This window comes from Oreochromis niloticus, linkage group LG11 (assembly GCF_001858045.2).
Source record: "Oreochromis niloticus isolate F11D_XX linkage group LG11, O_niloticus_UMD_NMBU, whole genome shotgun sequence".
Classification (NCBI taxonomy): domain Eukaryota; kingdom Metazoa; phylum Chordata; class Actinopteri; order Cichliformes; family Cichlidae; genus Oreochromis; species Oreochromis niloticus.
Window position 1 is genome coordinate 37,631,511 of NC_031976.2, and position 22,956 is coordinate 37,654,466.

Genomic DNA, 22,956 nt, shown 5'->3' on the forward strand with positions numbered 1-22,956 from the left:
TTTATCAGAACTGGTAAAGTTCATTTAAATTTCAAACCAAATATACTTGCGGGGGTTGTAATGAAAACTGCTGAGGTAATATAGCAGAGAGTGTGTTGCTCACACAGATGTTTCCATGGATTTTTTTTTTATTTGAAGTATTGGAGAGTTTCCTCTTATATAGACAGAAAAAAGGGCGAGCTTCCTCCATGACCTACACAAACTATGAGTTCCCGTGGCCTTGCATCCATTACAGCAACAAATTTCCCACATGTGGGACTAATAAAAGTTTATCTTATCTTAACATTGTCTTCTAGCACATGTGAGGAGAGGAAATCTGGAGGATGTACTATAAACTGACAAAAGGTGAGAGAATGACATGGAGGTCTGAGTATTAACCAGAGGACTTGGTCCAGAGGGTGTTCCCACCCAATGATCGTCAGCGTTCCCACAACATTCAGAGAGTAAGAGCAGAGATGTGACAGGAAGGCTGAGTGCGGGGAGGAGAGGTTAAACTATGGCAGAGGCAGATGCGTCTTTTCTGAGTTAAATGTACGCGGTCTCACAAATAAGGTCATCCTTCTGTGCGTCCAATCACACAAAGCATACCGTCACGACAGAACTGAACTCTCACCTGTGGCCCAGCAGCACCTGGGATACCGGAAGGTCCTCGGTTTCCTTTCTCGCCAGGTGACCCCTGCAAACAGAGTCAGGTATCTGTGTACAGTCACAGATACACTGTATAATTCTGGCTTTGATGTTGCTTCATATCTTCTCCTACCTTCTCACCACTGGGACCTCTTCTTCCGTTACGACCCTGCACAAGAAAAAAACTGTTGTTTACTGTCAGTGATAATGTCTGCTGGGATTGTGGAAGCACTTAGCTTTTGTCAGTGCTTCAAATGAGCATTTATTTCTTTAAATGCTGAGATTCTTCTCGATCACCATCATCATCCTGAACTCTTTCTGCAGCACAGACCAGCCCACCTTCTTATCTGAGTCTCTGTATGAGGATCACTTCTCTTCTCATTGCACACCTCATGAAAACAGCTTTTCTTAGAAACAGGAGAACGTTTTATCTGAGAACTCAGAAATCTCACCGGGTTTCCATCGAGTCCACCGTCACCCCCGTACCCGTCTGAACCAGGATCACCCTGTGGATTAGAAAACATTCTGATAACTTCATCCATCCACCCACCCATCTATCCATCTGTCATCCATCCATCCATCTGTCAACCATCCATCATCCATCTGTCATCCATCCATCCATCCATCCATCTGTCATCCATCCATCCATCCATCCATCTGTGTCAATGGAAAATTGTACTTAGTAGTCAGTATAAGCTTTTAATGATATAAGTTTGCATATGATAGAATACTGTATGTTGACCTTTTGATGACTTAGACTGTTGTCCACTACAAGACTGTTTTATAAATTCTTTCTCACAGTGATAATAGCTGAACAAGCAGGAAGAGGAGAGCTGGACACTTTTATCTGCGCTCCCTAACAAGAAGAGGGGCCGCGTCCTTCTGAATCTCACAACACACACATACACCTCAACCACTCTTATCTTCACTCCCTACGCACTAACTTTCCTCTGCCTATGAATAGACGTATTCACTGTTGTATTATTTTTGCATATAAATAAAGACAAGTGCAAGAACAGAGCGCGCATCACAGGGCCCCCACTCTGTTGTGAGCGTTCTGTGACCGCCCTTGCAAGTAAAGATCTGCAGTGTGTGTCTCTTCACTCTTAGACTCTCAGCTGAAGAAGTGTCATTTAGAATAAATCTCTTGACATTTATTTTGGTCCTTCGAGCCGGATCAGAAATATCAGAACTGTTATCTGTGACTCTGTTCCAAGGATCCAGAACTGATTCCTGACGCCGTGGGAAGCCAGCACCGAAGTCTGTGCACAGCCCTCTTAGACGAGGTCGAAAGCCCTGGGACGTTTAAATTCGGGTCCAGGCCGGTGTTTTTAGTCTGGTCCACGGCGGTGGGATTCAGTCTGACGATCCGAATCACCAGTGAGACGTCTGAGGGTGAGAGAAACACTATTTTGTAAAACGGCCACGAAGGTTTTAAGAAACGCGTAAAATAAAATGATAAAATAGGTTAAGTTCGCCAAAAGGCCAAAAGAACTAAGTTTAGACCAGTTTCAGAGGTAGCCGAAATTATCTCGTGACAAATTATTAAAGAAACGCGTAAAATAGGTTAAGTTCGCCAAAAGGCCAAAAAGAACTAAGTTTAGACCAGTTTCAGAGGTAGCTGTTAAATACTTCGTAACAAATTAGCGCGCAAATGTCTATCTGTGTGTATGTGTGTATGTGTCTAGAAGTAAGTTGATTTTACAGCACAATACGCTGCTGAACTACTTCTATTTTATTTGTTTTCTTTGCTGAGGCTCACGTACTGGTGACAAAGGAGAACGGTTGGGTTTCATCTCATAAAACTGGTACCGCTTCACCTATAGGGTGAAGTCGAAGGCTGTATCAGTAAACCACTCTGAAGTCAAGCGTGCCAGTGACAGCCCAGCAAAATCTTTGACAATGGGGAATAAACAAGCAAAATTAACACCTGATGAGGAATATTTAGAAAAACAACAAACCGGAGCAGGTAGAATAAGTGCAAATAGGTGGAGAAATCCACAAAAAGCTAAAAACCACAGCTGGGAAGGGAAATGCAATCCCTCAGCTGTTACCCAGCTGAGGGCTGCCCTGAAACAAGAAATTACATTAACAAAAGACCCAAAGGAAAAATTAAAACGTAAAGAAGAATATAAACTTTTCCAAGCATGGGAAACCAAAGCTGAAAGGAGAAAAAGAAAGAGGAAAAGAAAAAACAATTTAAACGCACTTTCATTAAAGGATTACTACCACCCATTAGGTCTCATGTAGAAAAGCATTGGGTAACGCAAAGATACGGGCACAGCAGATGAGGCGTTTCAATATGCTAACCATGCACAGACAGTGGTGAAAAAGAAAGAGAAGGTCTCAGTTTTTGCCCTCGACACTGACACTGTTCTCACAGCTTTCAGTGGAGGCTACAAGGGAGGCTTCAGAGGCCAAAAGAGAGGGAGAGGAATGCATAGGGGAAGAGCAAGAGGTAGAGACAGGCCTAGACACACTGACTCAGAATGAAGAGAAACACGCACCTGAACAGACGCGCACTTGTTGATTGAGTGAGAAATGACACACACACATCAGACAATGTACACTCATCAAACATGACTGATGCCCTGAACGCCTTGAGACTGATCCAGCAGGCCCAAAATCAGGACTATGTAAGTAATACACGTGACTGCTAAAAAGACTACTACTCCCTTTTCACTGTGCAATACTTTTTGTTAAAAACCAACGGTGCAATAGACTTCAGTACTTGAAATACTTGAAATACTTGAAATACTTGCAATTCCTTTGTATTCTTATTCTTATTTATTCTATTTATTCCTTTTTGTATTCTTACTTTTATTTGGTGTTTTTGTCACATGTATCCTGCCATGTCTAAAACTCATGATTAACCGTATAATTGTTTCCACTGTTGCTGCATACATAGCCGTGACAAATGATGATGATGACCCCGACCTGCTGGAGCATGAAGACTTTGTGTGATTAATGATGGTGTGATAGAAACTGTACAACAAGATGTTACATACTGATATCTCACTTGAAAGTTATACTGACAACAGGAGGGAATGTCAATGGAAAATTGTACTTAGTAGTCAGTATAAGCTTTTAATGATATAAGTTTGCATATGATAGAATACTGTATGTTGACCTTTTGATGACTTAGACTGTTGTCCACTACAAGACTGTTTTATAAATTCTTTCTCACAGCGATAATAGCTGAACAAGCAGGAAGAGGAGAGCTGGACACTTTTATCTGCGCTCCCTAACAAGAAGAGGGGCCGCGTCCTTCTGTATCCCACAACACACATGCATACACCTGAACCACTCTTATCTTCACTCCCTGCGCACTAACTTTCCTCTGCCTATGAATAGACGTATTCACTGTTGTATTATTTTTGCATATAAATAAAGACAAGTGCAAGAATAGAGCGCGCATCACAGGGCCCCCACTCTGTTGTGAGCGTTCTGTGACCGCCCTTGCAAGTAAAGATCTGCAGTGTGTGTCTCTTCACTCTTAGACTCTCAGCTGAAGAAGTGTCATTTAGAATAAATCTCTTGACAATCTGTCATCCATCTATCCGTCCGTCCATCCACCCATCTGTTCTTCCATCATCCATCCATCCATCCATGCGTCTATCTGTCTGTCTTCACTCATTTGTGATGTACATCAGGTGGGCTTATTGATTTAAAAGTAAAATTAATCACATTTTATTCAGAAACACTTTAAATTAGCAACTGGAACCATAATTCCATCAAAGAGTGTTCAGAGATGGGATGAGTAGCACGCTCCTTTTCTCATAGCCTTCTATCTAATCAGACCACAGGAGTCGCCCCCTGCTGACCAGGTTCAAGATACTTCTGTATTGGCTTCACTTTCATGTTCAATCACTGGCCACATATCTGATCAGCCAATCACGTGGCACCAAATGAATGCATGCAGGTATATATGTGGTGTGGTCTTTGGTACAGGACAGGTTGGTCTGACTATTCTGCTGATCTGTTGGGACTTTCCACACAATCATTTACAGAGGAAGCTCTGAAAAGACAACATGCAGCGTTAACAGCAGATCTCTGAGAGAAAAGGCCTTGTTGATGTCAGAGGTCAGAGGAGAACGTCCAGACTGCTTCGAGTATCTCTGAATCCACAACACATTGAACTTGAAGCAGATGGGTACTGCAGCAGAAGACCACACCACGCACTCCTGTCAGCTAAGAACACGGACTTCTGAAACTGTCTGATCCAATGGTGACCTCTCTTCTGAAAAGGAAGTGACAGGGTGTCACATGTTCTCCCTGTGTCCTCCAGCTCACTTCCACAGTCCAAAGGCATTCTCGTTAACTTGTGATTCTGAAGGTGTGAGTATGACTGTGAATGACTGTCTGTCTCTCTCTGGGACAGACTGGAAACCTATCCTCAGTGAACAACAGGCTCTGCATCCCCTGAAACCCAACGAATACTTTAGTGTCAAAAACTCGCAGTTCCTCTGATGCCCAGAAGAGGCAGCAGTGAGTCAGTCTCCATAGACACTCGTGTTGACTGTAGATCAGGTCATCTTCTAATTCGATGTTTGGGCAAGATACTAACCCGAGCTGCTCTCTGACACATCCGTCAGAGTGTGAATGTTAGAGAGTGAAAAAGTGCTTGTGTGAATGGGTGAATGAGGCATGTTGTACGAAGTGCTTTGAGCATTCAGACAGATTAAAAAGTGCTATATTAGAACCAGTCCATTTAGTATTTATATTAAAAACGTTTACAGCCTGATAAAAGAAAAATCAGCTTTAGTCTCTGTAGATAATTTACGATAAACTAACGGCCGACATCATGGCGGCTAATGTTCAGCTTTTACATAAAGATGTGGATGTGTCTTACTGGTCTCCCTGGGCTGCCGGGGTCTCCTTTGGGTCCTGGTCTGTTGTTGTCGACACCCGGGGTGCCCTGTCAGACAAAAACAGTGTTCGGTTCTTGAAGTGGAGCTTCCTGCTGTTTCCCAGCTGCGATCAGCTGTCGGGCTTTCCGACAGAAGAAAGAGCCAATATTACATTTTTAACTGACATTAGTGACATTTAAATGTTTAAACACACAAAAACATCCTCAGAAAACATCGACATGCAGAGTTCTGCCAAAAGAAGTGATGGGTGGGTTTTTATGGCAGCACGACGTTTGTGGATTATTGTTGTAAATAAAGTGTTTTATGAGTGAATGTAGTGTGTGATCACATCAGACTGGAAACGCTCTCGATAAATTCCAGCTTATTTGTATTTGTTAGAAAGATCAGACTGACACCGACAAACTACATGATCAAATATCTTCACCATAAGTTTTGTATCATAAAAATATGAGCAGAAACTAAAGAGTGTCATTATTTCAGGACATTTTTCATATTCTGGCATTTGAAACAGGTTTTCTTTGTAAAAACAAAAAAACTGAAATATGAAAGGTTTATTTTGCTTTAGCAGTCTGATTGACCTGAACTTGACCTGCCTCCTCCTCTTCCTCGTCCCCCTCCTCCTCCCACATATTACATAATTAAGAGAAAAAAGTCCATGTGACTGCCGACTTTTCTGAAGTGAAAGCACTGAAACTCACCGGGTCTCCTCTCAGTCCCTTCTGTCCTTTCAGCCCCAGCTCGCCTTTTGTCCCCGGGGTACCCTAAAGATTATATTTCAGCCTGTCAATCAACCTACCCAGAGGTCAGAGGTCAACAGCTCACAGCTTCATTTTTACAAGCTGAAGTCAAAACACGTTTAAAAAAACCAAAACAGAAACAACACAAAGGGTGTCGCAGAAACAATAACAGTAAAATGGATCAATCATTTCATTAGGTAACAACGATCAGAGCTGATGTAGCACGAAGCAAAGAAACTTTGAGTGGTTTTTGTTTACTGGGTTTCCCGGCGGTCCTCGGTCTGCTTTCAGTCCACTGTGTCCCGTCTCTCCCTGCAAACAAAACCAGAAGCACGCGTCATCTCCTGCTCTTTGTCTCACTTCTTCTTCCACAGTCATAAACCATCATACTCTCCTACCATGATTTGTAAATCACCAGGATAATACAGCATGTGTAAATGTTAATATAAAGAATAATTTTCATATGTAATAATTCATTTATCTAATTTAAAATTATATGTATAATTTAATCCACAGTTGCATTCAAATGACTATATCGAACAGCAGGAAGCGTGCGAGTCCACACGGAGCCAGGTGATGATAAATTCACTGATCATCAGCAGGTGTCAGCATGTCTGTCAAAGCAGTGTTCAGGTGTGTGTTAACACATCACTAAGGAAAAAGGCCTCAGTCAGCGACCAGTGGGACATTGTCCTCTGGACAGCCCAGATGTTTATCAGGCTACATTCTGTTTCAGTCACAAAGAGGAGAAAAATCATTACAATATTAGCCTCAGCTAATGTTAGCCACTCCAGGGCCTCCTTAACTCCCCACTCAAACCAGTGTGTCCACTGGCCTGTAGGTCCCCGACACAAACAGAGTAACGGAATGCACGCTGTGCCAGGATTTATACATCAGGGAAACCAAACCCCCTCTGGCTACAACACAGAAGAGCTACCTCGTCAGGCCAGGACTCTGCAGTTTATTTACACCTACAGCCCAGTGGACACTCTTTCAATGATGAGGATGTACACATCCTGGACAGGGAAGAACGCTGGTTTGAGGGCGGAGTCAAGGAGGCCATTTACGTGAAAAGGGAAAGACCATCTCTGAATCGAGGAGGGGGCCTAAGGGTACATCTGTCACCATCTTACAATGCTGTGATTGCAGCCATTCCCCAACTCTGTGAATGGTACTCATGGCCATTGATCAGTGTTCTTTGATCAGTGGGTTTTGGTCAGTGGTTGTTGATCAATGGTCATGAGAATTTGCATAATTATGATTAAGGAACTGACCTCACAGCCCATTGTTCCTTCAGTGGGCTGGTTTCAGTCATTATGCAAATGTGCTGTTTATAAGGTTTGGGGAAACCTGCAGTCAGCTGAGACTGAAGAAGTCACTTGGATGAGTGACGAAACGTTTCTCCTACAAAACGCTACGTCCAGATGAACAGATTCAACTTTTGGAGATTATTAGTTAGATTACTAGTTAGTGAAAAAGTAACGCCGTTAGCAACGCGTCACTGATCATAAGGCCTCAGTCACAGATGTTCATACCTGCTCTCCATCGATGCCGTTCAGTCCATCCTCGCCGTCGTCGCCCTGCAGCGTTGGAGCAGAATCAGCTGTTACGTCTCACTGCTGAATCTATGATAAACCGTCGCTTCTCCAGTAAATGCAGCACTGTCAGCAGACCTCAGTCACTCACCTTGTTGCCTGAGATGCCTCGGTAGCCCTGCAGATACAAACAGCAGATTTAATGGTTAAAGCGCTCATGTTTGACTTTTTCAGCCTGGCTTCACAGGAATCTATTATTGGATTCGATGAAACGTCTGGTATATTTAATATTTGTGTGATATATTTATAACATACTATAAACAAACTTGTTTTTCATGTTAAGAACAAAAGTTAATACTAAAAATCAGTCGTCACACAGTCTGACATGAAAAGCATCTCCATGAACTCGTCTGTTCGACTGCAGCGTCATTTCCTCTGCATCGGTACGTGATCGATTAATGATCAGACTTCAGCAGTGCTCCTCTCAGAGGTATGACACATCGCGTACCTTCTGTCCTCTGCTCCCAGGACAGCCCCGGATCCCCTGAAGTCCAGGAAGTCCAGGAGGACCTCGCTCGCCCTGCAACACAAAAGCAAAGTGAGCCACTCTGGTTCGAGCTCTCTGTCTGCTTCGTCCTGTAGGTCCATCTGTCAGTTTTCATGTTATATGAATAATATCTCAAAAATACATTTGCATTTAAATAAAATGTAAATGTCAACTGCTTTTAGGTAGCACCCATAAACAGGAGCAAGCAGTTGGCAATTGTGGGAAAAAAGAACTCAATTTTAACAAGAAGAACCTTCAAAACACAACACAAACTACAAACTAGAAAATTCAAAATAAATAATTCAAAGCAAAATTTTTTAATGGAAATGAATTCAGGTTTGACGTTTTTTCAACCAGATTCAAGATCCTTTATCCCCAATCCAACTGTACAGAAGCTTCTGCTGAAACTTGTGAAGCTTTTTTAAATTTCTTTGTGGAGAAGATTTTATCTATTAGAGCACATATTTCACTCCCTTCTTATAACCCTTCTGTTATTTTTACGCCTTTAGCAGTTTTTAGCCATTTTGAACCTGTGTCTCTATCTAAACTGGGTAAAATTGTCACCCAAATCAAGTCTGGCTCTCCCACTGATGTCCTTCCCCCTCGCTTTTTTAAAGAAGTCTGGGGCACTATTGGACCTTATATTCAAAGGCTTATAAACAGCAGCCTGACTTTAGGCCATGTACCTGTAATTTTTAAACAGGCAGTGGTCCAGCCTCTGCTGAGACGCCCTGGCTTGGATGCCTCTTTGTTGAGTAATTTCAGACCTATTTCAAAGCTTCCTTTTGTTTCTAAAATTTTAGAAAAAGAAGTGAGCTCACAGCTGCAGACTTTTTCAGAGAGTCAAAACATTTTTGAGGTATTTCAATCTGGTTTTAAAGCCCTTCACAGCACAGAGTCTGCACTTTTGAGAGTCTTTAATGATATCTTACTAACTGCTGACTCTGGGAAGTCTGTCTTACTTGTGCTTTTGGATCTCACAGCAGCTTTTGATACAGTAGATCACAATATTTTGATTTATCGTCTAGAACATCATGTTGGAATTAGAGGCACTGCCTTGGAGTGGTTTAGGTCATACCTCTCTGATAGAAGTTTTTCTGTCTCATTTGGTAAATTTCATTCATCTTCCGCCCTCCTCCCATGTGGTGTACCTCAAGGATCCATCCTTGGGCCCCTTCTTTTTAGTATTTATTTACTTCCCCTTGGCCATATTATTAAAAAACATAAAGTTTCATTTCATTTTTATGCAGATGATTGTCAAATTTATCTACCACTGAAACACAATGACCTTAACCCCCTCAGGCCTATTTTAGACAGTCTTAAGGATATCAGAGCATGGCTGGCTCTGAATTTTTTAAACTTTAATGAAAAGAAGACTGAAGTCATTATATTTGGGCCGAATGGACCTGGTGTCCCTCCATCTGACTTGGGTCCTCTTACATCGTGTGTCAAACCAATTGTCACCAACCTTGGAGTAAAATTTGACACAGCTCTTAAAATGGACAAACAGGTAAATACAGTGGTGAGGAAAAGCTTTTTTCAGCTGAGGCAGCTCTCTAAAGTTAAACCTTTTATTTCTTTTTGTGACTTGGAGAGAGTTCTGCACGCATTTGTGACCACTCGCCTTGATTATTGTAATGGACTTTATATTGGTATTGATCAGGCTTCACTATCACGTTGCAGATGGTCCAGAATGCTGCTGCTCGCCTGTTGACAGGGACACACAAACGTCAGCACATTACCCTGTTCTTGCCTCCTTACACTGGTTTCCATTTTAGAATTCATTTTAAAATTTTACTGCTTGCTTTTAAAGTCTTAAATGGCCTGGCTCCTTCTTACCTGTCAGACCTTCTACACCGATACACTCCACAAAGGTCTCTCAGATCATCTGACCAGTCACTCCTTGCTGTCCCCATGTCGAGACTGAAACACCGAGGGGACCGAGCTTTCGCTGTTGTGGCCCCCAAACTATGGAACAAACTGCCCCTCCATATTAGGCTGGCCCCAACACTTGAAATGTTTAAATCACTTTTAAAAACACACTTTTTTTCAAAGGCTTTTTAGGAGTATTATCAGATTCAGTTTGTAGTAAGTTTTTAGTCAGCTGTTGGCCATTCTTAATCTTTTTACTTTGTTAATCTTATTCATTGTATATCTTATTGTTTATTTTACTCATGTTTTGATATTTAATATTTACACTGATTTATTTTTATCTTCTTTTTCAATTATATATTTATTTTGTTTATTGATTTCATTGTATGCTTAATGTATGGTTTTTAACTGCTATCTCTGTTTTATTATTGGAAAGCACTTTGGTCAACTTTGTTGTTTTTAAAAGTGCTATATAAATAAAGTTGGATTGGATTGGATTTGTCACATGCATAGTTATACGAGTACAACACGCAGTGAAACATGTCCTGACACGCTGCTCGACTGTGCAAAAACAGAGAACATTATGTACAAATAACTGAATAAAATAAAACAATCTGGAAATTTTTACAGTGAAAATCTGAAAATGTACATTGTGCGATTGTCTCATTTACAGCTGAAAGAGCTCGTAGTGGGATGAAGCGAGCAAAGAAGCGCTTACACTGACTCCTTCTTCTCCCGGGAAACCTGGATGACCCCGCTCTCCCTCCTCACCCTGTTTATAAAGCAAACAGAACCATCAGAAAGAAAACAAAGGGCTGGAAAAACCTTCAGGAAACATTTCACAACTAATTAGATTAAGTGTCAGCTGATCAGTAACGTGATATATTAAAATAATATTTTAGAGGTGGAGTTTAGGCAATCAGGTAGCACGCCATTAAAAGTGACTGTGTCACGGACACCAGAGCAGCTCCGGCTGCCGTCCACATGAACAGGTTAAAGCTCCATCATGCAGAGAGGAGCTCTTTTAAAATGGACTGAGGCAAAGTGGAAACTGATCTCAGGTCAGACCCATCCACACAGTCCATGTGTGGATGGGTCTGTGGGAGAGGGAGCATCCGCCCTGTGGAGCTGGCAGCTGGCACATCTGGACAGGCTCCGTCAGTGCTGAAAGCTATACACAGGTATCAGAGCAGCATGTTCTCTGTGCAGACGTGTTTTTCAGATACAGCCTTCATGTTTGAGTGGGATGATGCTAAAGAGCAGAATGCATCAGTTGCACCAGCATGCCTGCAGTCCAGACCTACAACCTGCTGCTCAGTTTCATGCAATGATGAATTTTTGCATTTGAAATGTGTGATATGTTCCCTGTGTTCTATAGTGAAAAACATTCCTGGTGTAAAGTTGGGGTTTTACACTCACCTTTACCCCTGGGGGGCCTGGAAGACCACGGGGGCCTTTGTCTCCCCAACATTTGCACATCACTCCGCAGCATTCCCGAGCTGTCACAGTGCTCTGCAGTCAGACGAGGGGACGAAGGACATACATGAACAATGCAAGCTTCTTTGTGAAGATCTTTAAGAGGCAAACGTCGGTTACTGAACTTTTTATCTTCCGAGAATCAGGACACCTCAAAATATTACTTGCTATAAACTCGTTTAAGAGGAACGATTATGTCAGCAGGAAAAACTAAAAACATCACAATCCTCCCGTCAGCCTCCTGAATGGCTGACGGGAGGATTGTGTCCCTTTGATTTCTTTGTTGCTTACGTGACTTTTCTTTCAACCTACCCGCATGTTTTGCACTTGGGTCCTCTTATCTCACCTCATGACTCCTTTACTGGTTATTCTGAATAAAATTCACTCACATTTTTTACATTATATGAATAACATGAACTTGGCTCCTTTTTACTCAGACTAAAGATTAAAACTTACTTTATTTGTCATTTAGAAAAGGTATAAACGCACTTTGCTCATGAGCAATGGGACTGACTTACAATCTGTTGGAATATGGTGCTGCCGATGCTCGGCATGCTGATTATGAGCTGATCAGTGTACCCGAATCCGCGGCCAAACTCCACCTTCTGTAGCTGAGCGTGGTCAGTGCCCCTCAGAGCCACGGCCAGCAGGGCGCTGACCCCTGCAGACAGTTAGGACAACAGACTGGAACAGTGTGGCTTCACAAACACAGTGTACGTACATTTCCACTGGATTTGAATCAAGCAAACTGATTAGGTCTAAAAAAATATTTAGTAACTTCTCCTCATAGATGAGATGGATCCAGTCTGATGGTGATCCAAGTGCTTTTTACCCCTCAGCTGTAAAAGGCACTGATGTGAACGCTATAACTCGAGCTTCAAATTGATACCATAGGTGCTTCTATTAAAATCTTTGATTAGTTTGAATCTCAGTGACCTCAGAGCCACAGTAAGTCTGCTGAAGATCTTGCGGATGTTATAACTTGAGAACAAGACGACGTAGGATTTGAAATTGATATCTTAGGTGTGTCTCCTCAGAGGCCGAGGGGTTGCACTAGTATTTGTTACGGGTTCGAAATTGAGGATGAGAGTAAAACAATGATAGTCCAGAAGAGGTCGTTCAAACAATTGATTTTAATGCACGCAGCGTGGAGAGGTGCAAACTGCAAAACAGTTGTACATCTCTACCCAAAATACACTCTAGATTGCTTTTATAACATCAGGGTATTGTAACGCCCCTTCTTGCGTTTACAAGCACATAATTTGCATGTACAGAACATCCATGTATTTTAATTCAATTCAATTCAATTTTATTTATATAGCGCCAAATCACAACAAAAGTCGCCTCAAGGCGCTTTATATTGTACAGTAGATAGCACAATAATAAATACAGAGAAAAACCCAACAATCATATGACCCCCTATGAGCAAGCACTTTGGCGACAGTGGGAAGGAAAAACTCCCTTTTAACAGGAAGAAACCTCCGGCAGAACCAGGCTCAGGGAGGGGCGGCCATCTGCTGCGACCGGTTGGGGTGAAAGAAGGAAAACAGGATGAAAGACATGCTGTGGAAGAGAGACAGAGATTAATAACAGATATGATTCGATGCAGAGAGGTCTATTAGCACATAGTGAGTGAGAAAGGTGACTGGAAGGGAAAAACTCAATGCATCATGGGAATCCCCGGCAGCCTACGTCTATTGCAGCATAACTAAGGGAGGATTCAGGGTCACCTGGTCCAGCCCTAACTATATGCTTTAGCAAAAAGGAAAGTTTTAAGCCTAATCTTGAAAGTAGAGATAGTGTCTGTCTCCCGAATCCAAACTGGAAGTTGGTTCCACAGAAGAGGGGCCTGAAAACTGAAGGCTCTGCCTCCCATTCTACTTTTAAATACTCTAGGAACAACAAGTAGGCCTGCAGTGTGAGAGCGAAGTGCTCTAATAGGGTGATATGGTACTACAAGGTCATTAAGATAAGATGGGGCCTGATTATTTAAGACCTTGTATGTGAGGAGCAGGATTTTGAATTCAATTCTGGATTTAACAGGAAGCCAATGAAGGGAAGCCAAAACAGGAGAAATCTGCTCTCTCTTTCTAGTCCCTGTCAGTACTCTTGCTGCAGCATTTTGGATTAGCTGAAGGCTTCTCAGCGAGTTTTTAGGACTTCCTGATAATAGTGAATTACAGTAGTCCAGCCTGGAAGTAATAAATGCATGAACTAGTTTTTCAGCATCACTCTGAGACAGGATATTTCTAATTTTAGAGATGTTGCGCAAATGGAAGAAAGCAGTCTTACATATTTGTTTAATATGTGCATTGAAGGACATGTCCTGGTCAAAAATGACTCCAAGGTTTCTCACAGTGTTACTGGAGGCCAAGGTAATGCCATCCAGAGTAAGAGTCTGCTTAGATACCATATTTCTAAGATTTTCAGGGCCGAGTACAATAACCTCAGTTTTATCTGAATTAAGAAGCAGAAAGTTAGCGGCCATCCAGGTCTTTATGTCTTTAAGACATTCCTGCAGTTTAACTAATTGGTGTGTGTTACCTGGCTTCATGGATAGATAGAGCTGCGTGTCATCTGCATAGCAGTGAAAATTTATGCTATGTCTTCTAATGATGTTGCCTAAGGGAAGCATGTATAATGTAAATAGAATTGGTCCTAGCACTGAACCCTGTGGAACACCATAATTGACCTTAGTGTCTGAAGAGGACTCTCCATTTACATGCACAAACTGGAGTCTATTAGATAGATATGATACAAACCACTGCAGTGCAGTACCTGTAATACCTACAGCATGTTCTAATCGCTCTAATAGGATATTATGGTCAACAGTATCGAACGCAGCACTGAGGTCTAGCAGGACAAGCACAGAGATGAGTCCACTGTCAGAGGCCATAAGAAGATCATTTGTAACCTTCACTAAAGCTGTTTCTGTGCTGTGATGAGCTCTGAAACCTGACTAAAACTCTTCAAATAAGCCATTCCTCTGCAGATGATCTGTTAGCTGTTTGACAACTACTCTTTCAAGGATTTTTGATATGAAAGGAAGGTTGGAGATTGGCCTATAATTAGCTAAGACAGCTGGGTCTAGAGATGGCTTTTTAAGTAAAGGTTTAACTACAGCCACCTTGAAGGCCTGTGGTACATAGCCGATTATTAGAGATAGGTTGATCATATTTAAGATCGAAGAATTAATTAATGGCAGGACTTCTTTGAGCAGTTTTGTAGGAATGGGGTCTAAAAGACACGTTGATGGTTTGGAGGAATTAATTATTGAAGTTAACTCAGAAAGATCAATTGGAGAAAAAGAGTCTAACTTAACATCGATTGTACTAAGAGTAGCTGTAGATAATATTACATCTGTGGGATGATTATTGGTAATTTTTTCTCTAATGATAAAAATTTTATTTGTGAAGAAGTTCATGAAGTCATTACTAGTTAACGTTAAAGGGATGGTTGGCTCAGTAGAGCTCTGACTGTTTGTCAGCCTGGCTACAGTGCTGAAGAGAAACCTGGGGTTGTTCTTATTTTCTTCAATCAGTGACGAATAGTAAGATGTTCTGGCTTTGCGGAGGGCTTTCTTATAAAGCAGCAAACTATTTCTCCAGGCTAAATGATGATCCTCTAAATTTGTGACACGCCATTTCCTCTCCAGCTTACGAGTTATCTGCTTTAGGCTACGTGTTTGAGAATTATACCACGGAGTCAGGGACTTTGGATTTGAGGCCTTAGTTTTCACAGGAGCTACAGTATCCAGAGTCGTACGTAGTGAGGAGGTAAAATTATTAACAAGATAATCGATCTCTGTTGGAGTAGCGTTCAGATAGCTGCTCTGTTCTATGTTGGTACAGGGCATTGAAGATGATAACAGTGGGTGGATTATATTCTTAAACTTAGTTACAGCACTTTCAGAAAGACATCTACTTTGATAAAGTCTACTCTCCACTGCTGTGTAATCAATTATTGTAAATGTAAATGTTATCAGGAAATGATCAGACAGCAGAGGGTTTTCAGGAAACACTGTTAAATATTCAGTTTCTATGCCATACGTTAAAACAAGATCTAGAGTGTGATTAAAGTGGTGGGTGGGTTCTTTTACATTTTGAGAGAAGCCAATTGAGTCTAGTAACAGATTAAATGCGATGTTGAGGCTGTCATTTTTAGCATCTACATGGATGTTAAAATCACCCACAATAATTATTTTATCTGAGCTGAGCACTAAATCAGATAAAAAGTCTGAGAAATCAGAGAGAAACTCTGTGTAAGGCCCAGGTGGACGATAGATGATAACAAGTAAGACTGGTTTCTGAGTTTTACAGCTGGGGTGGACGAGGCTAAGCATCAGGCTTTCAAATGAATTAAAAGTCTGTCTTGGTCTTTCGTTAATTAATAGGCTGGTGTGAAAAATTGCTGCCACACCGCCCCTCGGCCTGTGCTTCGGGATTTCTGGTAGTTAGAATGACTCGGGGGTGTTGATTCATTTAAACTAACATAATCATCCTGCTGCAACCAGGTTTGTGTAAGGCAGAGTAAATCGATTTGTTGATCAATTATTAAGTCATGTACTAACAGAGACTTGGAGGAGAGAGACCTAATATTTAATAATCCACATTTCACTGTTTTACTCTTTGGTTCAGATGTGGATACTGTATTGTTCTTTCTTTGTGATTTTTTATGTTTAAGTTGTTTATTGCTGGTTTTTAGTTTGTTTTTTGTCTTTTTGGGAGCTGACACAGTCTCTATGGAGATGGGTTTTTGGGGGGGTAGCAGGAGGAGAGAAGCTGCAGAGAGGCGTGTAAGACTGCAACTCTGCTTCCTGGTCCCAACTCTGGATAGTCATATTTTGGGGGGTTTAATGAATTTGTCCATATTTCTAGAAATGAGAGCTGCTCCATCCAAAGTGGGATGGATGCCGTCTCTCCTAACAAGACCAGGTTTCCTCCAGAAGGTTTGCCAATTATCTATGAAGCCCACATCGTTTCTGGGACACCACTCAGACAGCCAGCAATTTAAGGAGAACATGCGGCTAAACATGTCACTCCTGGTCTGATTGGGGAGGGGACCAGAGAAAACTACAGAGTCCGACATTGTTTTTGCAAAGTTACACACCGATTCAATATTGATTTTAGTGACCTCCGATTGGCGTAACCGGGTGTCATTACTGCCGACGTGAATTATGATCTTACTGTATTTACGTTTACCCTTAGCCAGCAGTTTTAAATTTCCTTCAATGTCGCCTGCTCTGGCCCCTGGAAGACAATTGACTATGGTTGCCGGTGTCTCTAGCTTCACATGTCTGAGAACAGAATCACCAATTACCAGAGTTTGACCCCCGGCGGGTGTGTCGCCGAGTGGGGAAAAACGGTTAGACACATGAACAGGTTGGTGGTGTACCTGGGGCTTCAGTTTAAGACTATGCTTCCTCCTCACCGTCACCCAGCCGCCCTCTTTCCCCAGCTGCTTGGGGTCTGCCGGGGAACAGCTAGCGGGGCCTACGCTATCTTCGGCTGCACCAGCTACAGGGGCCTGGCTAGCTACGGGTGAATGAAGGGTGCGAAGCCGAGTCTCCAATTCAGTAATCCTGGCCTCCAGAGCTGCAAATATGCTACATTTATTACAGGTATCATTACTGCTAAAGGAGGCCGAGGAGTAACTAAACATCTGACACAATGAGCAGGAAAGTGCAGGAGGGACAGGTGAAGTAGCCATGGTGCTAACGAGTCGGCTACGAGCTAAGCTAAGCTAGCGAAACAGTAAAGAGACAGTGAGTGAATACTTTGGCTATAAATTAGGTAGTGAGTACACAGAAAGGGTGATTCAGATGAAGCACGTTAAGATTATACTATGAAAAAGGGATGTATCAAAAGATTTAAATTAAATTGCTAAGCAGAAAAGCTACTCAGAAACACCACTGTGAATTAAATGCAAACACAGAGGTTCCTCCTTGTGGCATACTCTTCCGAATATGGTGATGACCTAAGGCCTTTGAGGTCACCATGGACTGGACATCCTTACGTCACCTGTAACTAAGCAAACTCAAATACCACAAGAAGCTGAATACATTCAGGCCTTTGCTCAGCTACTATTTTACTGTAACAATATACTCAGCATATGAGTTATGATACATATATATTTAACTCAATCATTTTAAAGTAGTTATAACTGCACCTGTAATAAACATGTTAATATTTGATTATGATAACCCCTATAATATAAATTATAACATAATGCCAGCAGCTTCAATAAACACTTTGATGAAATGATAATTAATGCAATGATAAGATGATGGTTATGTAAAATAATCCCTGTAATTCCACAATTCCCTCTTTTGACGTCTTCCAAAGACGTCACTACACCATTCCCAGGTCCACTACCTTCGCTCTGACCCTCTCTCTGCTACACCTTACTAACCTACTGTGTTCATCTAAGGTTCCTGTCATTATTCAAAGTTGGTTCCCAATATCATATCAGGCAAAATCACAAACCCTACTGCCACGTCTGCTTTGTTAAGCTCTTCAGTTAGACTCTGTACCGGTTTGCCAATCTGTGTGTACATGCCTCTACACTTTTAATGTCTAAATGCACATCTGGATGTATGTGCACTTGTATGTCTATCTGCATCTATGAGTCAGTGGTTTTTCAGAAAAAAGGCGTTAAAGTGAAGAATGTTTCCTGACTATTAACTCCTGATACTGGAGGGACTTTCCGGGTTGCCCAACCTCTTAGGTTTGGCCTTTTACACTTTTAGTAAAGAAATTTTAACAGAGCCCAAAGAGATTTTTATTTTGCTCCTGTGCTTGACAGGATAAGGGAAGTTGTTTTTTGTTTTGTTTTGAAATTTTTCCCTTCTGTGTGTGTGTGTGTACATAAGTAAGAATATGATAATCAACATAAGATCCCTGGTTTGCAAATGATTTTCTGCCCCCGCTGCAGGGCAACATCATGTGGTGGTGAGTCTATGTTGGCTAGTTTAATACAGATATGTAACAGTTGCTTGATTGCATGGCCCACTCAGAGTTGCACAGTTTTAATGTATGTGGAGAGTGTTTTCACAGTTTAAACATAGGTTACTCACATTTCTAGCCTGATTGTTTCCCAATAAAAGTGAAATCAAACATTACATTTGATTTTACTTATGTATTATCCTGTTCTGGGCTCTATCCATTATATTAACTTTATTTAATCTCAATACTCTTTATGTGTGTGAGCAACGCTTTTAGTCTTATTAAACACAACCCAAGTAAAATACACACCATCCCCATGTCAGCCTAAATCTCCGCTAAAAAGCACACTTCAAAGTTTTCTATCTGGATTTACGCCTCTTTTGGCCTCAAGCATATACATAACATGCAAAGGTTACTGTTAATGCCCGTTAGACAAGTTTCCATTATCTACAACATTTTGTTTCACCCGGCTCACCCTTACACATTTCCTGTTCACTTATTGCATATTTATCTTTAACACCATTTACCTCAGTAGTTGCTAAGCAGAAACAAAGCAACCTGTGGTCCACCATTACCCTGTAAAATAAACCCCTGTCATGTTTGTGTCTGTAAGCATGTTTTGCATTCATTCATTACACTCCACGCCATTCCTGCAAGTTAGGAGCTGTAAAGTTGAAAGCTGCATCAAGTCCAGGCCTTTGGCCTGGCCTATATATAAATCATGTGTGTTTGTAAGCGTGCGTGCAATTAACCTGCTATGTTCTCATCTTCCCTCAACATGTATCACCTGGACACTCTCACCAGTGAAGCTTAAAACCTGTTTGGACGGAACATCAACTCTAAACAAGCACAGTTATGCATTGTGTATAAAATTAACTCAACCTGTAAATAGAGACATCACTGTTATGACAAACATAAAATAATACTGTACAACACGTTATTAATACAGTCATCCTAAGGCAGATTATATGATAGCTATAAAAAAATCTCTAAATCCCCAATCCCAACAGGTTCTGCTTTTAAATCTTCCCTGACTTTCCCTTCAAGTTCTGCTTTCTTAGTACAATAATTAGGTCCTCCTAATCCCATTAAATCTGCCATATTGATTCCTTCATGTGTAAATGTCAGATTTCGAGCATCTAAAACTTTACTCTGTTGTGCTAATGATGTCATAGTGAACGCCTGCAAGTTCACATAAGCCACCACACTATGTGTAGTCAGAACTTTTAGTGGGTGTTCTCTCCCTACATGTGCTGTTTCCTATATTATTTTGGCCACCCCTGCTGCATGCTGTGCACATTTAGGGTGCCTTGCTTCTGTTGGACTCAACCTCATGCTAACCTACATAAGTACCTGTCTTAAGAGAGACCTCTGCACAGCTCAGACGCCAGTTGCAAGAGCTCTCTAACATTAGAATCATCAACTGTGACTTATATAGTGTTATTTCGGTACTTTATACTTCACACATTTTCAACGTTGTTTATATGGGGAGTTCCTCTTTTTGTGTCTATATTTATTAATATGCCTTGTGCACTACAGCTTCCTGTTTTTCAGTCTGGCTGAGCACTTGTTTGTGAGTAAAAACTGGCCTCTACAAGCCTTCATTATTAAAGTACATAAAACAAGATAATGAGCCGATACACATTACAAATACTTCATATATACAGAGAAAAACCCAATAATCCACATTTCACTATTTTGTTCTTTGGTTCAGATTTGGATTCTGTATTGTTCTTTATTTGTTATTATTTATATTCAGATTGTTTTTGCTAGTCTTGGTTTGTTGTTGTCTGTTTGGGAGCTGACATAGTCTCTATAAATAAACTTCTTTTGGTGGAGTAGCATCAGGAGAGAAGCTCCAGAGAGGCATCTTCCATGTTAAACACTAAAATATAACAAAAGAGATCTCCTCAACGTGTTGTATATTTTTAATATTTCCTTATTATTTTGTCATAAAATAAATCACCCAAATAACTTAAGCTGTGTGACAGCACCTTGCGTTTACGCTGGGCTGTGAGCTGCCCTGAAGCTACACCCCCTTTTACCCCATTTACTTTCTCAATCTTAGTTTAAACTATTCCTGACCTTCTCCTTCTCTCGTCTGATCATCTCAAGTACGTCCTGTACCCAATTTGCTTCCTCTTTTCAAGTCCCACATTTAATTACAAGCTCTAATACATTTGCCCTATATTGCTGTCTCGACGTGTTTCCTGTCAACTTAACAGAGTTATTCTCAAACTCAGAGCTGAAGTTCCCCTTTTCTAAGTCTGTATGTTCTACAAGAGAGCAAGTCGGTAAACAAGTTTATCATCACAAAGGTTGTTAGGTAAAGGTCACGTAGAAATTTGCTTAGTAACCCTAAAAGAACACATTTCATGTAGCTAATCGCATATATTAACACCCCCCTTTTTGTGACACATCTCATGTGTTACAAACTCAAAATCCTTCACTCAGGTTAGGGAATTAAAAGAAAAGTTTAGTCCTATCATATTATGTATAAATGCTCCGGAGCTTCAAACCTGTATTTAAGGAATGAAATCAAATTAATCATCATGTCAAATCCTTTCTTGGCTCCATCCACAGCCTGCATCCTTGAAACGTCCTAGAAACAAAAGCCTGTGTGTTAACCAGAACATCACCTTTTATACTCACTTTCTCCACTTATGATCCAACCTGTGTTATAAAACAAAAGTTAAAACAGAACAATTATCAGTCATGTGTCCAACCTTAGTCCAGTCTTTTGTCAGTGTCCAGTCGGTCCAACCTATGGTCTGCCTCGTCCGTCCAGTCACCATCCATTCCCACACATTCACTCACACGCATTACCATCAGGTATTGCTGACAGTGGAGACTATCTCGCAAATATTCAGTCTTCACTCTCAGCAACATCAACTCATTTATTTGTTTTACTTTGTTTTTAAGAAAATAGTTCTTTCTGCTTTTAGACTGGATTGGCTCGCGGCAATCCTTTTAGACAGAGAGTTAGCCTTCTCCTCTGCCTATTGTAATCTGGAGAAGGTCACCGAGAATTTTCAGCGCTGTTATCCACTCTTTTGCAGGCCTGCTTAGAACAAAAATGAGAAAAAGAGAGCTGATTATTAGCTCATCAAAGTACAAAACAAAATCACCTGACAGGTTTTTTCTAAGTGCACTGTTACAAAAATGATGAACCCCCTTAGACATGTGCATATTTGATAAAACTCCCTCTATTAAAATAAGAAAACAACACAAATCTAACCGATAGAAGTAACCCATCACTACAACAACAACCTCAACAATCTTAAACACAGAACATTTTGCCACAAGTTCTTCAAGGTCCTGACTCTCTCAGGTCAACTTAACATAATTTCACCTGCTCAAAACACAGAAAATCTCGTTAAACACCACACAACTTGCACACCATCATCACTAAATTCTAAATTTTCTCTTCTGAAAACTTACTACACACTAAGCGAGTTGGACAACATGATAAACAGACTCCTATGCTCATCCTGCTATCTGATCTTCATGAGCTCTTTTGTATTCTAAGGTTAACGCATTTTCTATTTGTGTGTGTGATTGTGTATATGTTTCTTTTCGTGGTTTTTCAGACTCCCTCACAAGGTTCCACTTAAACAGTCAGTTTTTCTCTTTCCCAAATTTGATCTCCCTCCTTAAATAACAACATTCCTTGTCCTCAGCCAGAAGTTAAAGCTTGATTTTCAGGTTCAGGGAACAATTCACCCTGTAAGACAGTGAGTGTCTCCCCTCTTCGGCTCATCACTCGTCATTGTTAATGACGTTTCCCCCTCTGCCCCAGCGGCTTTACCCTTGTAGTCCCGTCTTCTCCAGTGAGTCCAAGCTCACTTAGGGACCTAGGTTCAAGCAATCGTGACTGCGCCTTGCCTTAGGTTGTCCCAGGGTTTCGAGGTGGGATCTTACCCGTCATGGGCTGTCCAGCCTTCCATGCTTCGCCTGATACGGGGGCCAAGTGGGCACGGGTGCTATGAGGGGAGGGGACACACTGACTCTGGAAATCAAAGGAGTGTAAGCTGCTTTCTTCATTTCATCAGTATATTAAGCTATCTCACTTCTTGATTATTCCCAACATTTCACCTGTAACAATTTGTGTACCTGTGTTTTCTATTCATTAATGTAATTGTTAGTTCATGTATTTATTTTCTCAGTCTTTCTTTTTCTAAAACATGTAATTAATATATTTTATTACTTTTTCTTAAGACATTCAGTCTCTAATTGCTCTCTTTTCATGCTGCAACGTCTCTCCCCAGCTATAATCAGACTTCCTGTTTGACGCACACACACTCTCTCAGGCCTCCTCTATTCACGCACTCGCCTATGAGTTATTAT

General features: G+C 41.2%; 1 protein-coding gene across 3 annotated transcripts in view; it reads right to left on the reverse strand.

Moving 5' to 3' along the window:
• The window catches only part of LOC109204140 (collagen alpha-4(VI) chain), a 38,498-nt gene that overhangs the window by 9,498 nt on the left and 6,044 nt on the right, over window positions 1-22,956 (reverse strand). For all 3 annotated transcript variants that reach the window (XM_019364413.2, XM_025911325.1, XM_019364414.2), the window contains exons 4-15: window positions 12,184-12,326; window positions 11,609-11,701; window positions 10,908-10,961; window positions 8,279-8,350; window positions 7,922-7,948; window positions 7,771-7,815; window positions 6,494-6,547; window positions 6,197-6,259; window positions 5,480-5,545; window positions 1,080-1,133; window positions 761-796; window positions 614-676 (exon numbers count right to left, since the gene is read on the reverse strand). In XM_019364413.2, coding sequence (XP_019219958.1) covers window positions 614-676; window positions 761-796; window positions 1,080-1,133; window positions 5,480-5,545; window positions 6,197-6,259; window positions 6,494-6,547; window positions 7,771-7,815; window positions 7,922-7,948; window positions 8,279-8,350; window positions 10,908-10,961; window positions 11,609-11,701; window positions 12,184-12,326 — 770 coding nt within the window. The remainder of the gene's footprint in view (window positions 1-613; window positions 677-760; window positions 797-1,079; window positions 1,134-5,479; window positions 5,546-6,196; window positions 6,260-6,493; window positions 6,548-7,770; window positions 7,816-7,921; window positions 7,949-8,278; window positions 8,351-10,907; window positions 10,962-11,608; window positions 11,702-12,183; window positions 12,327-22,956) is intronic.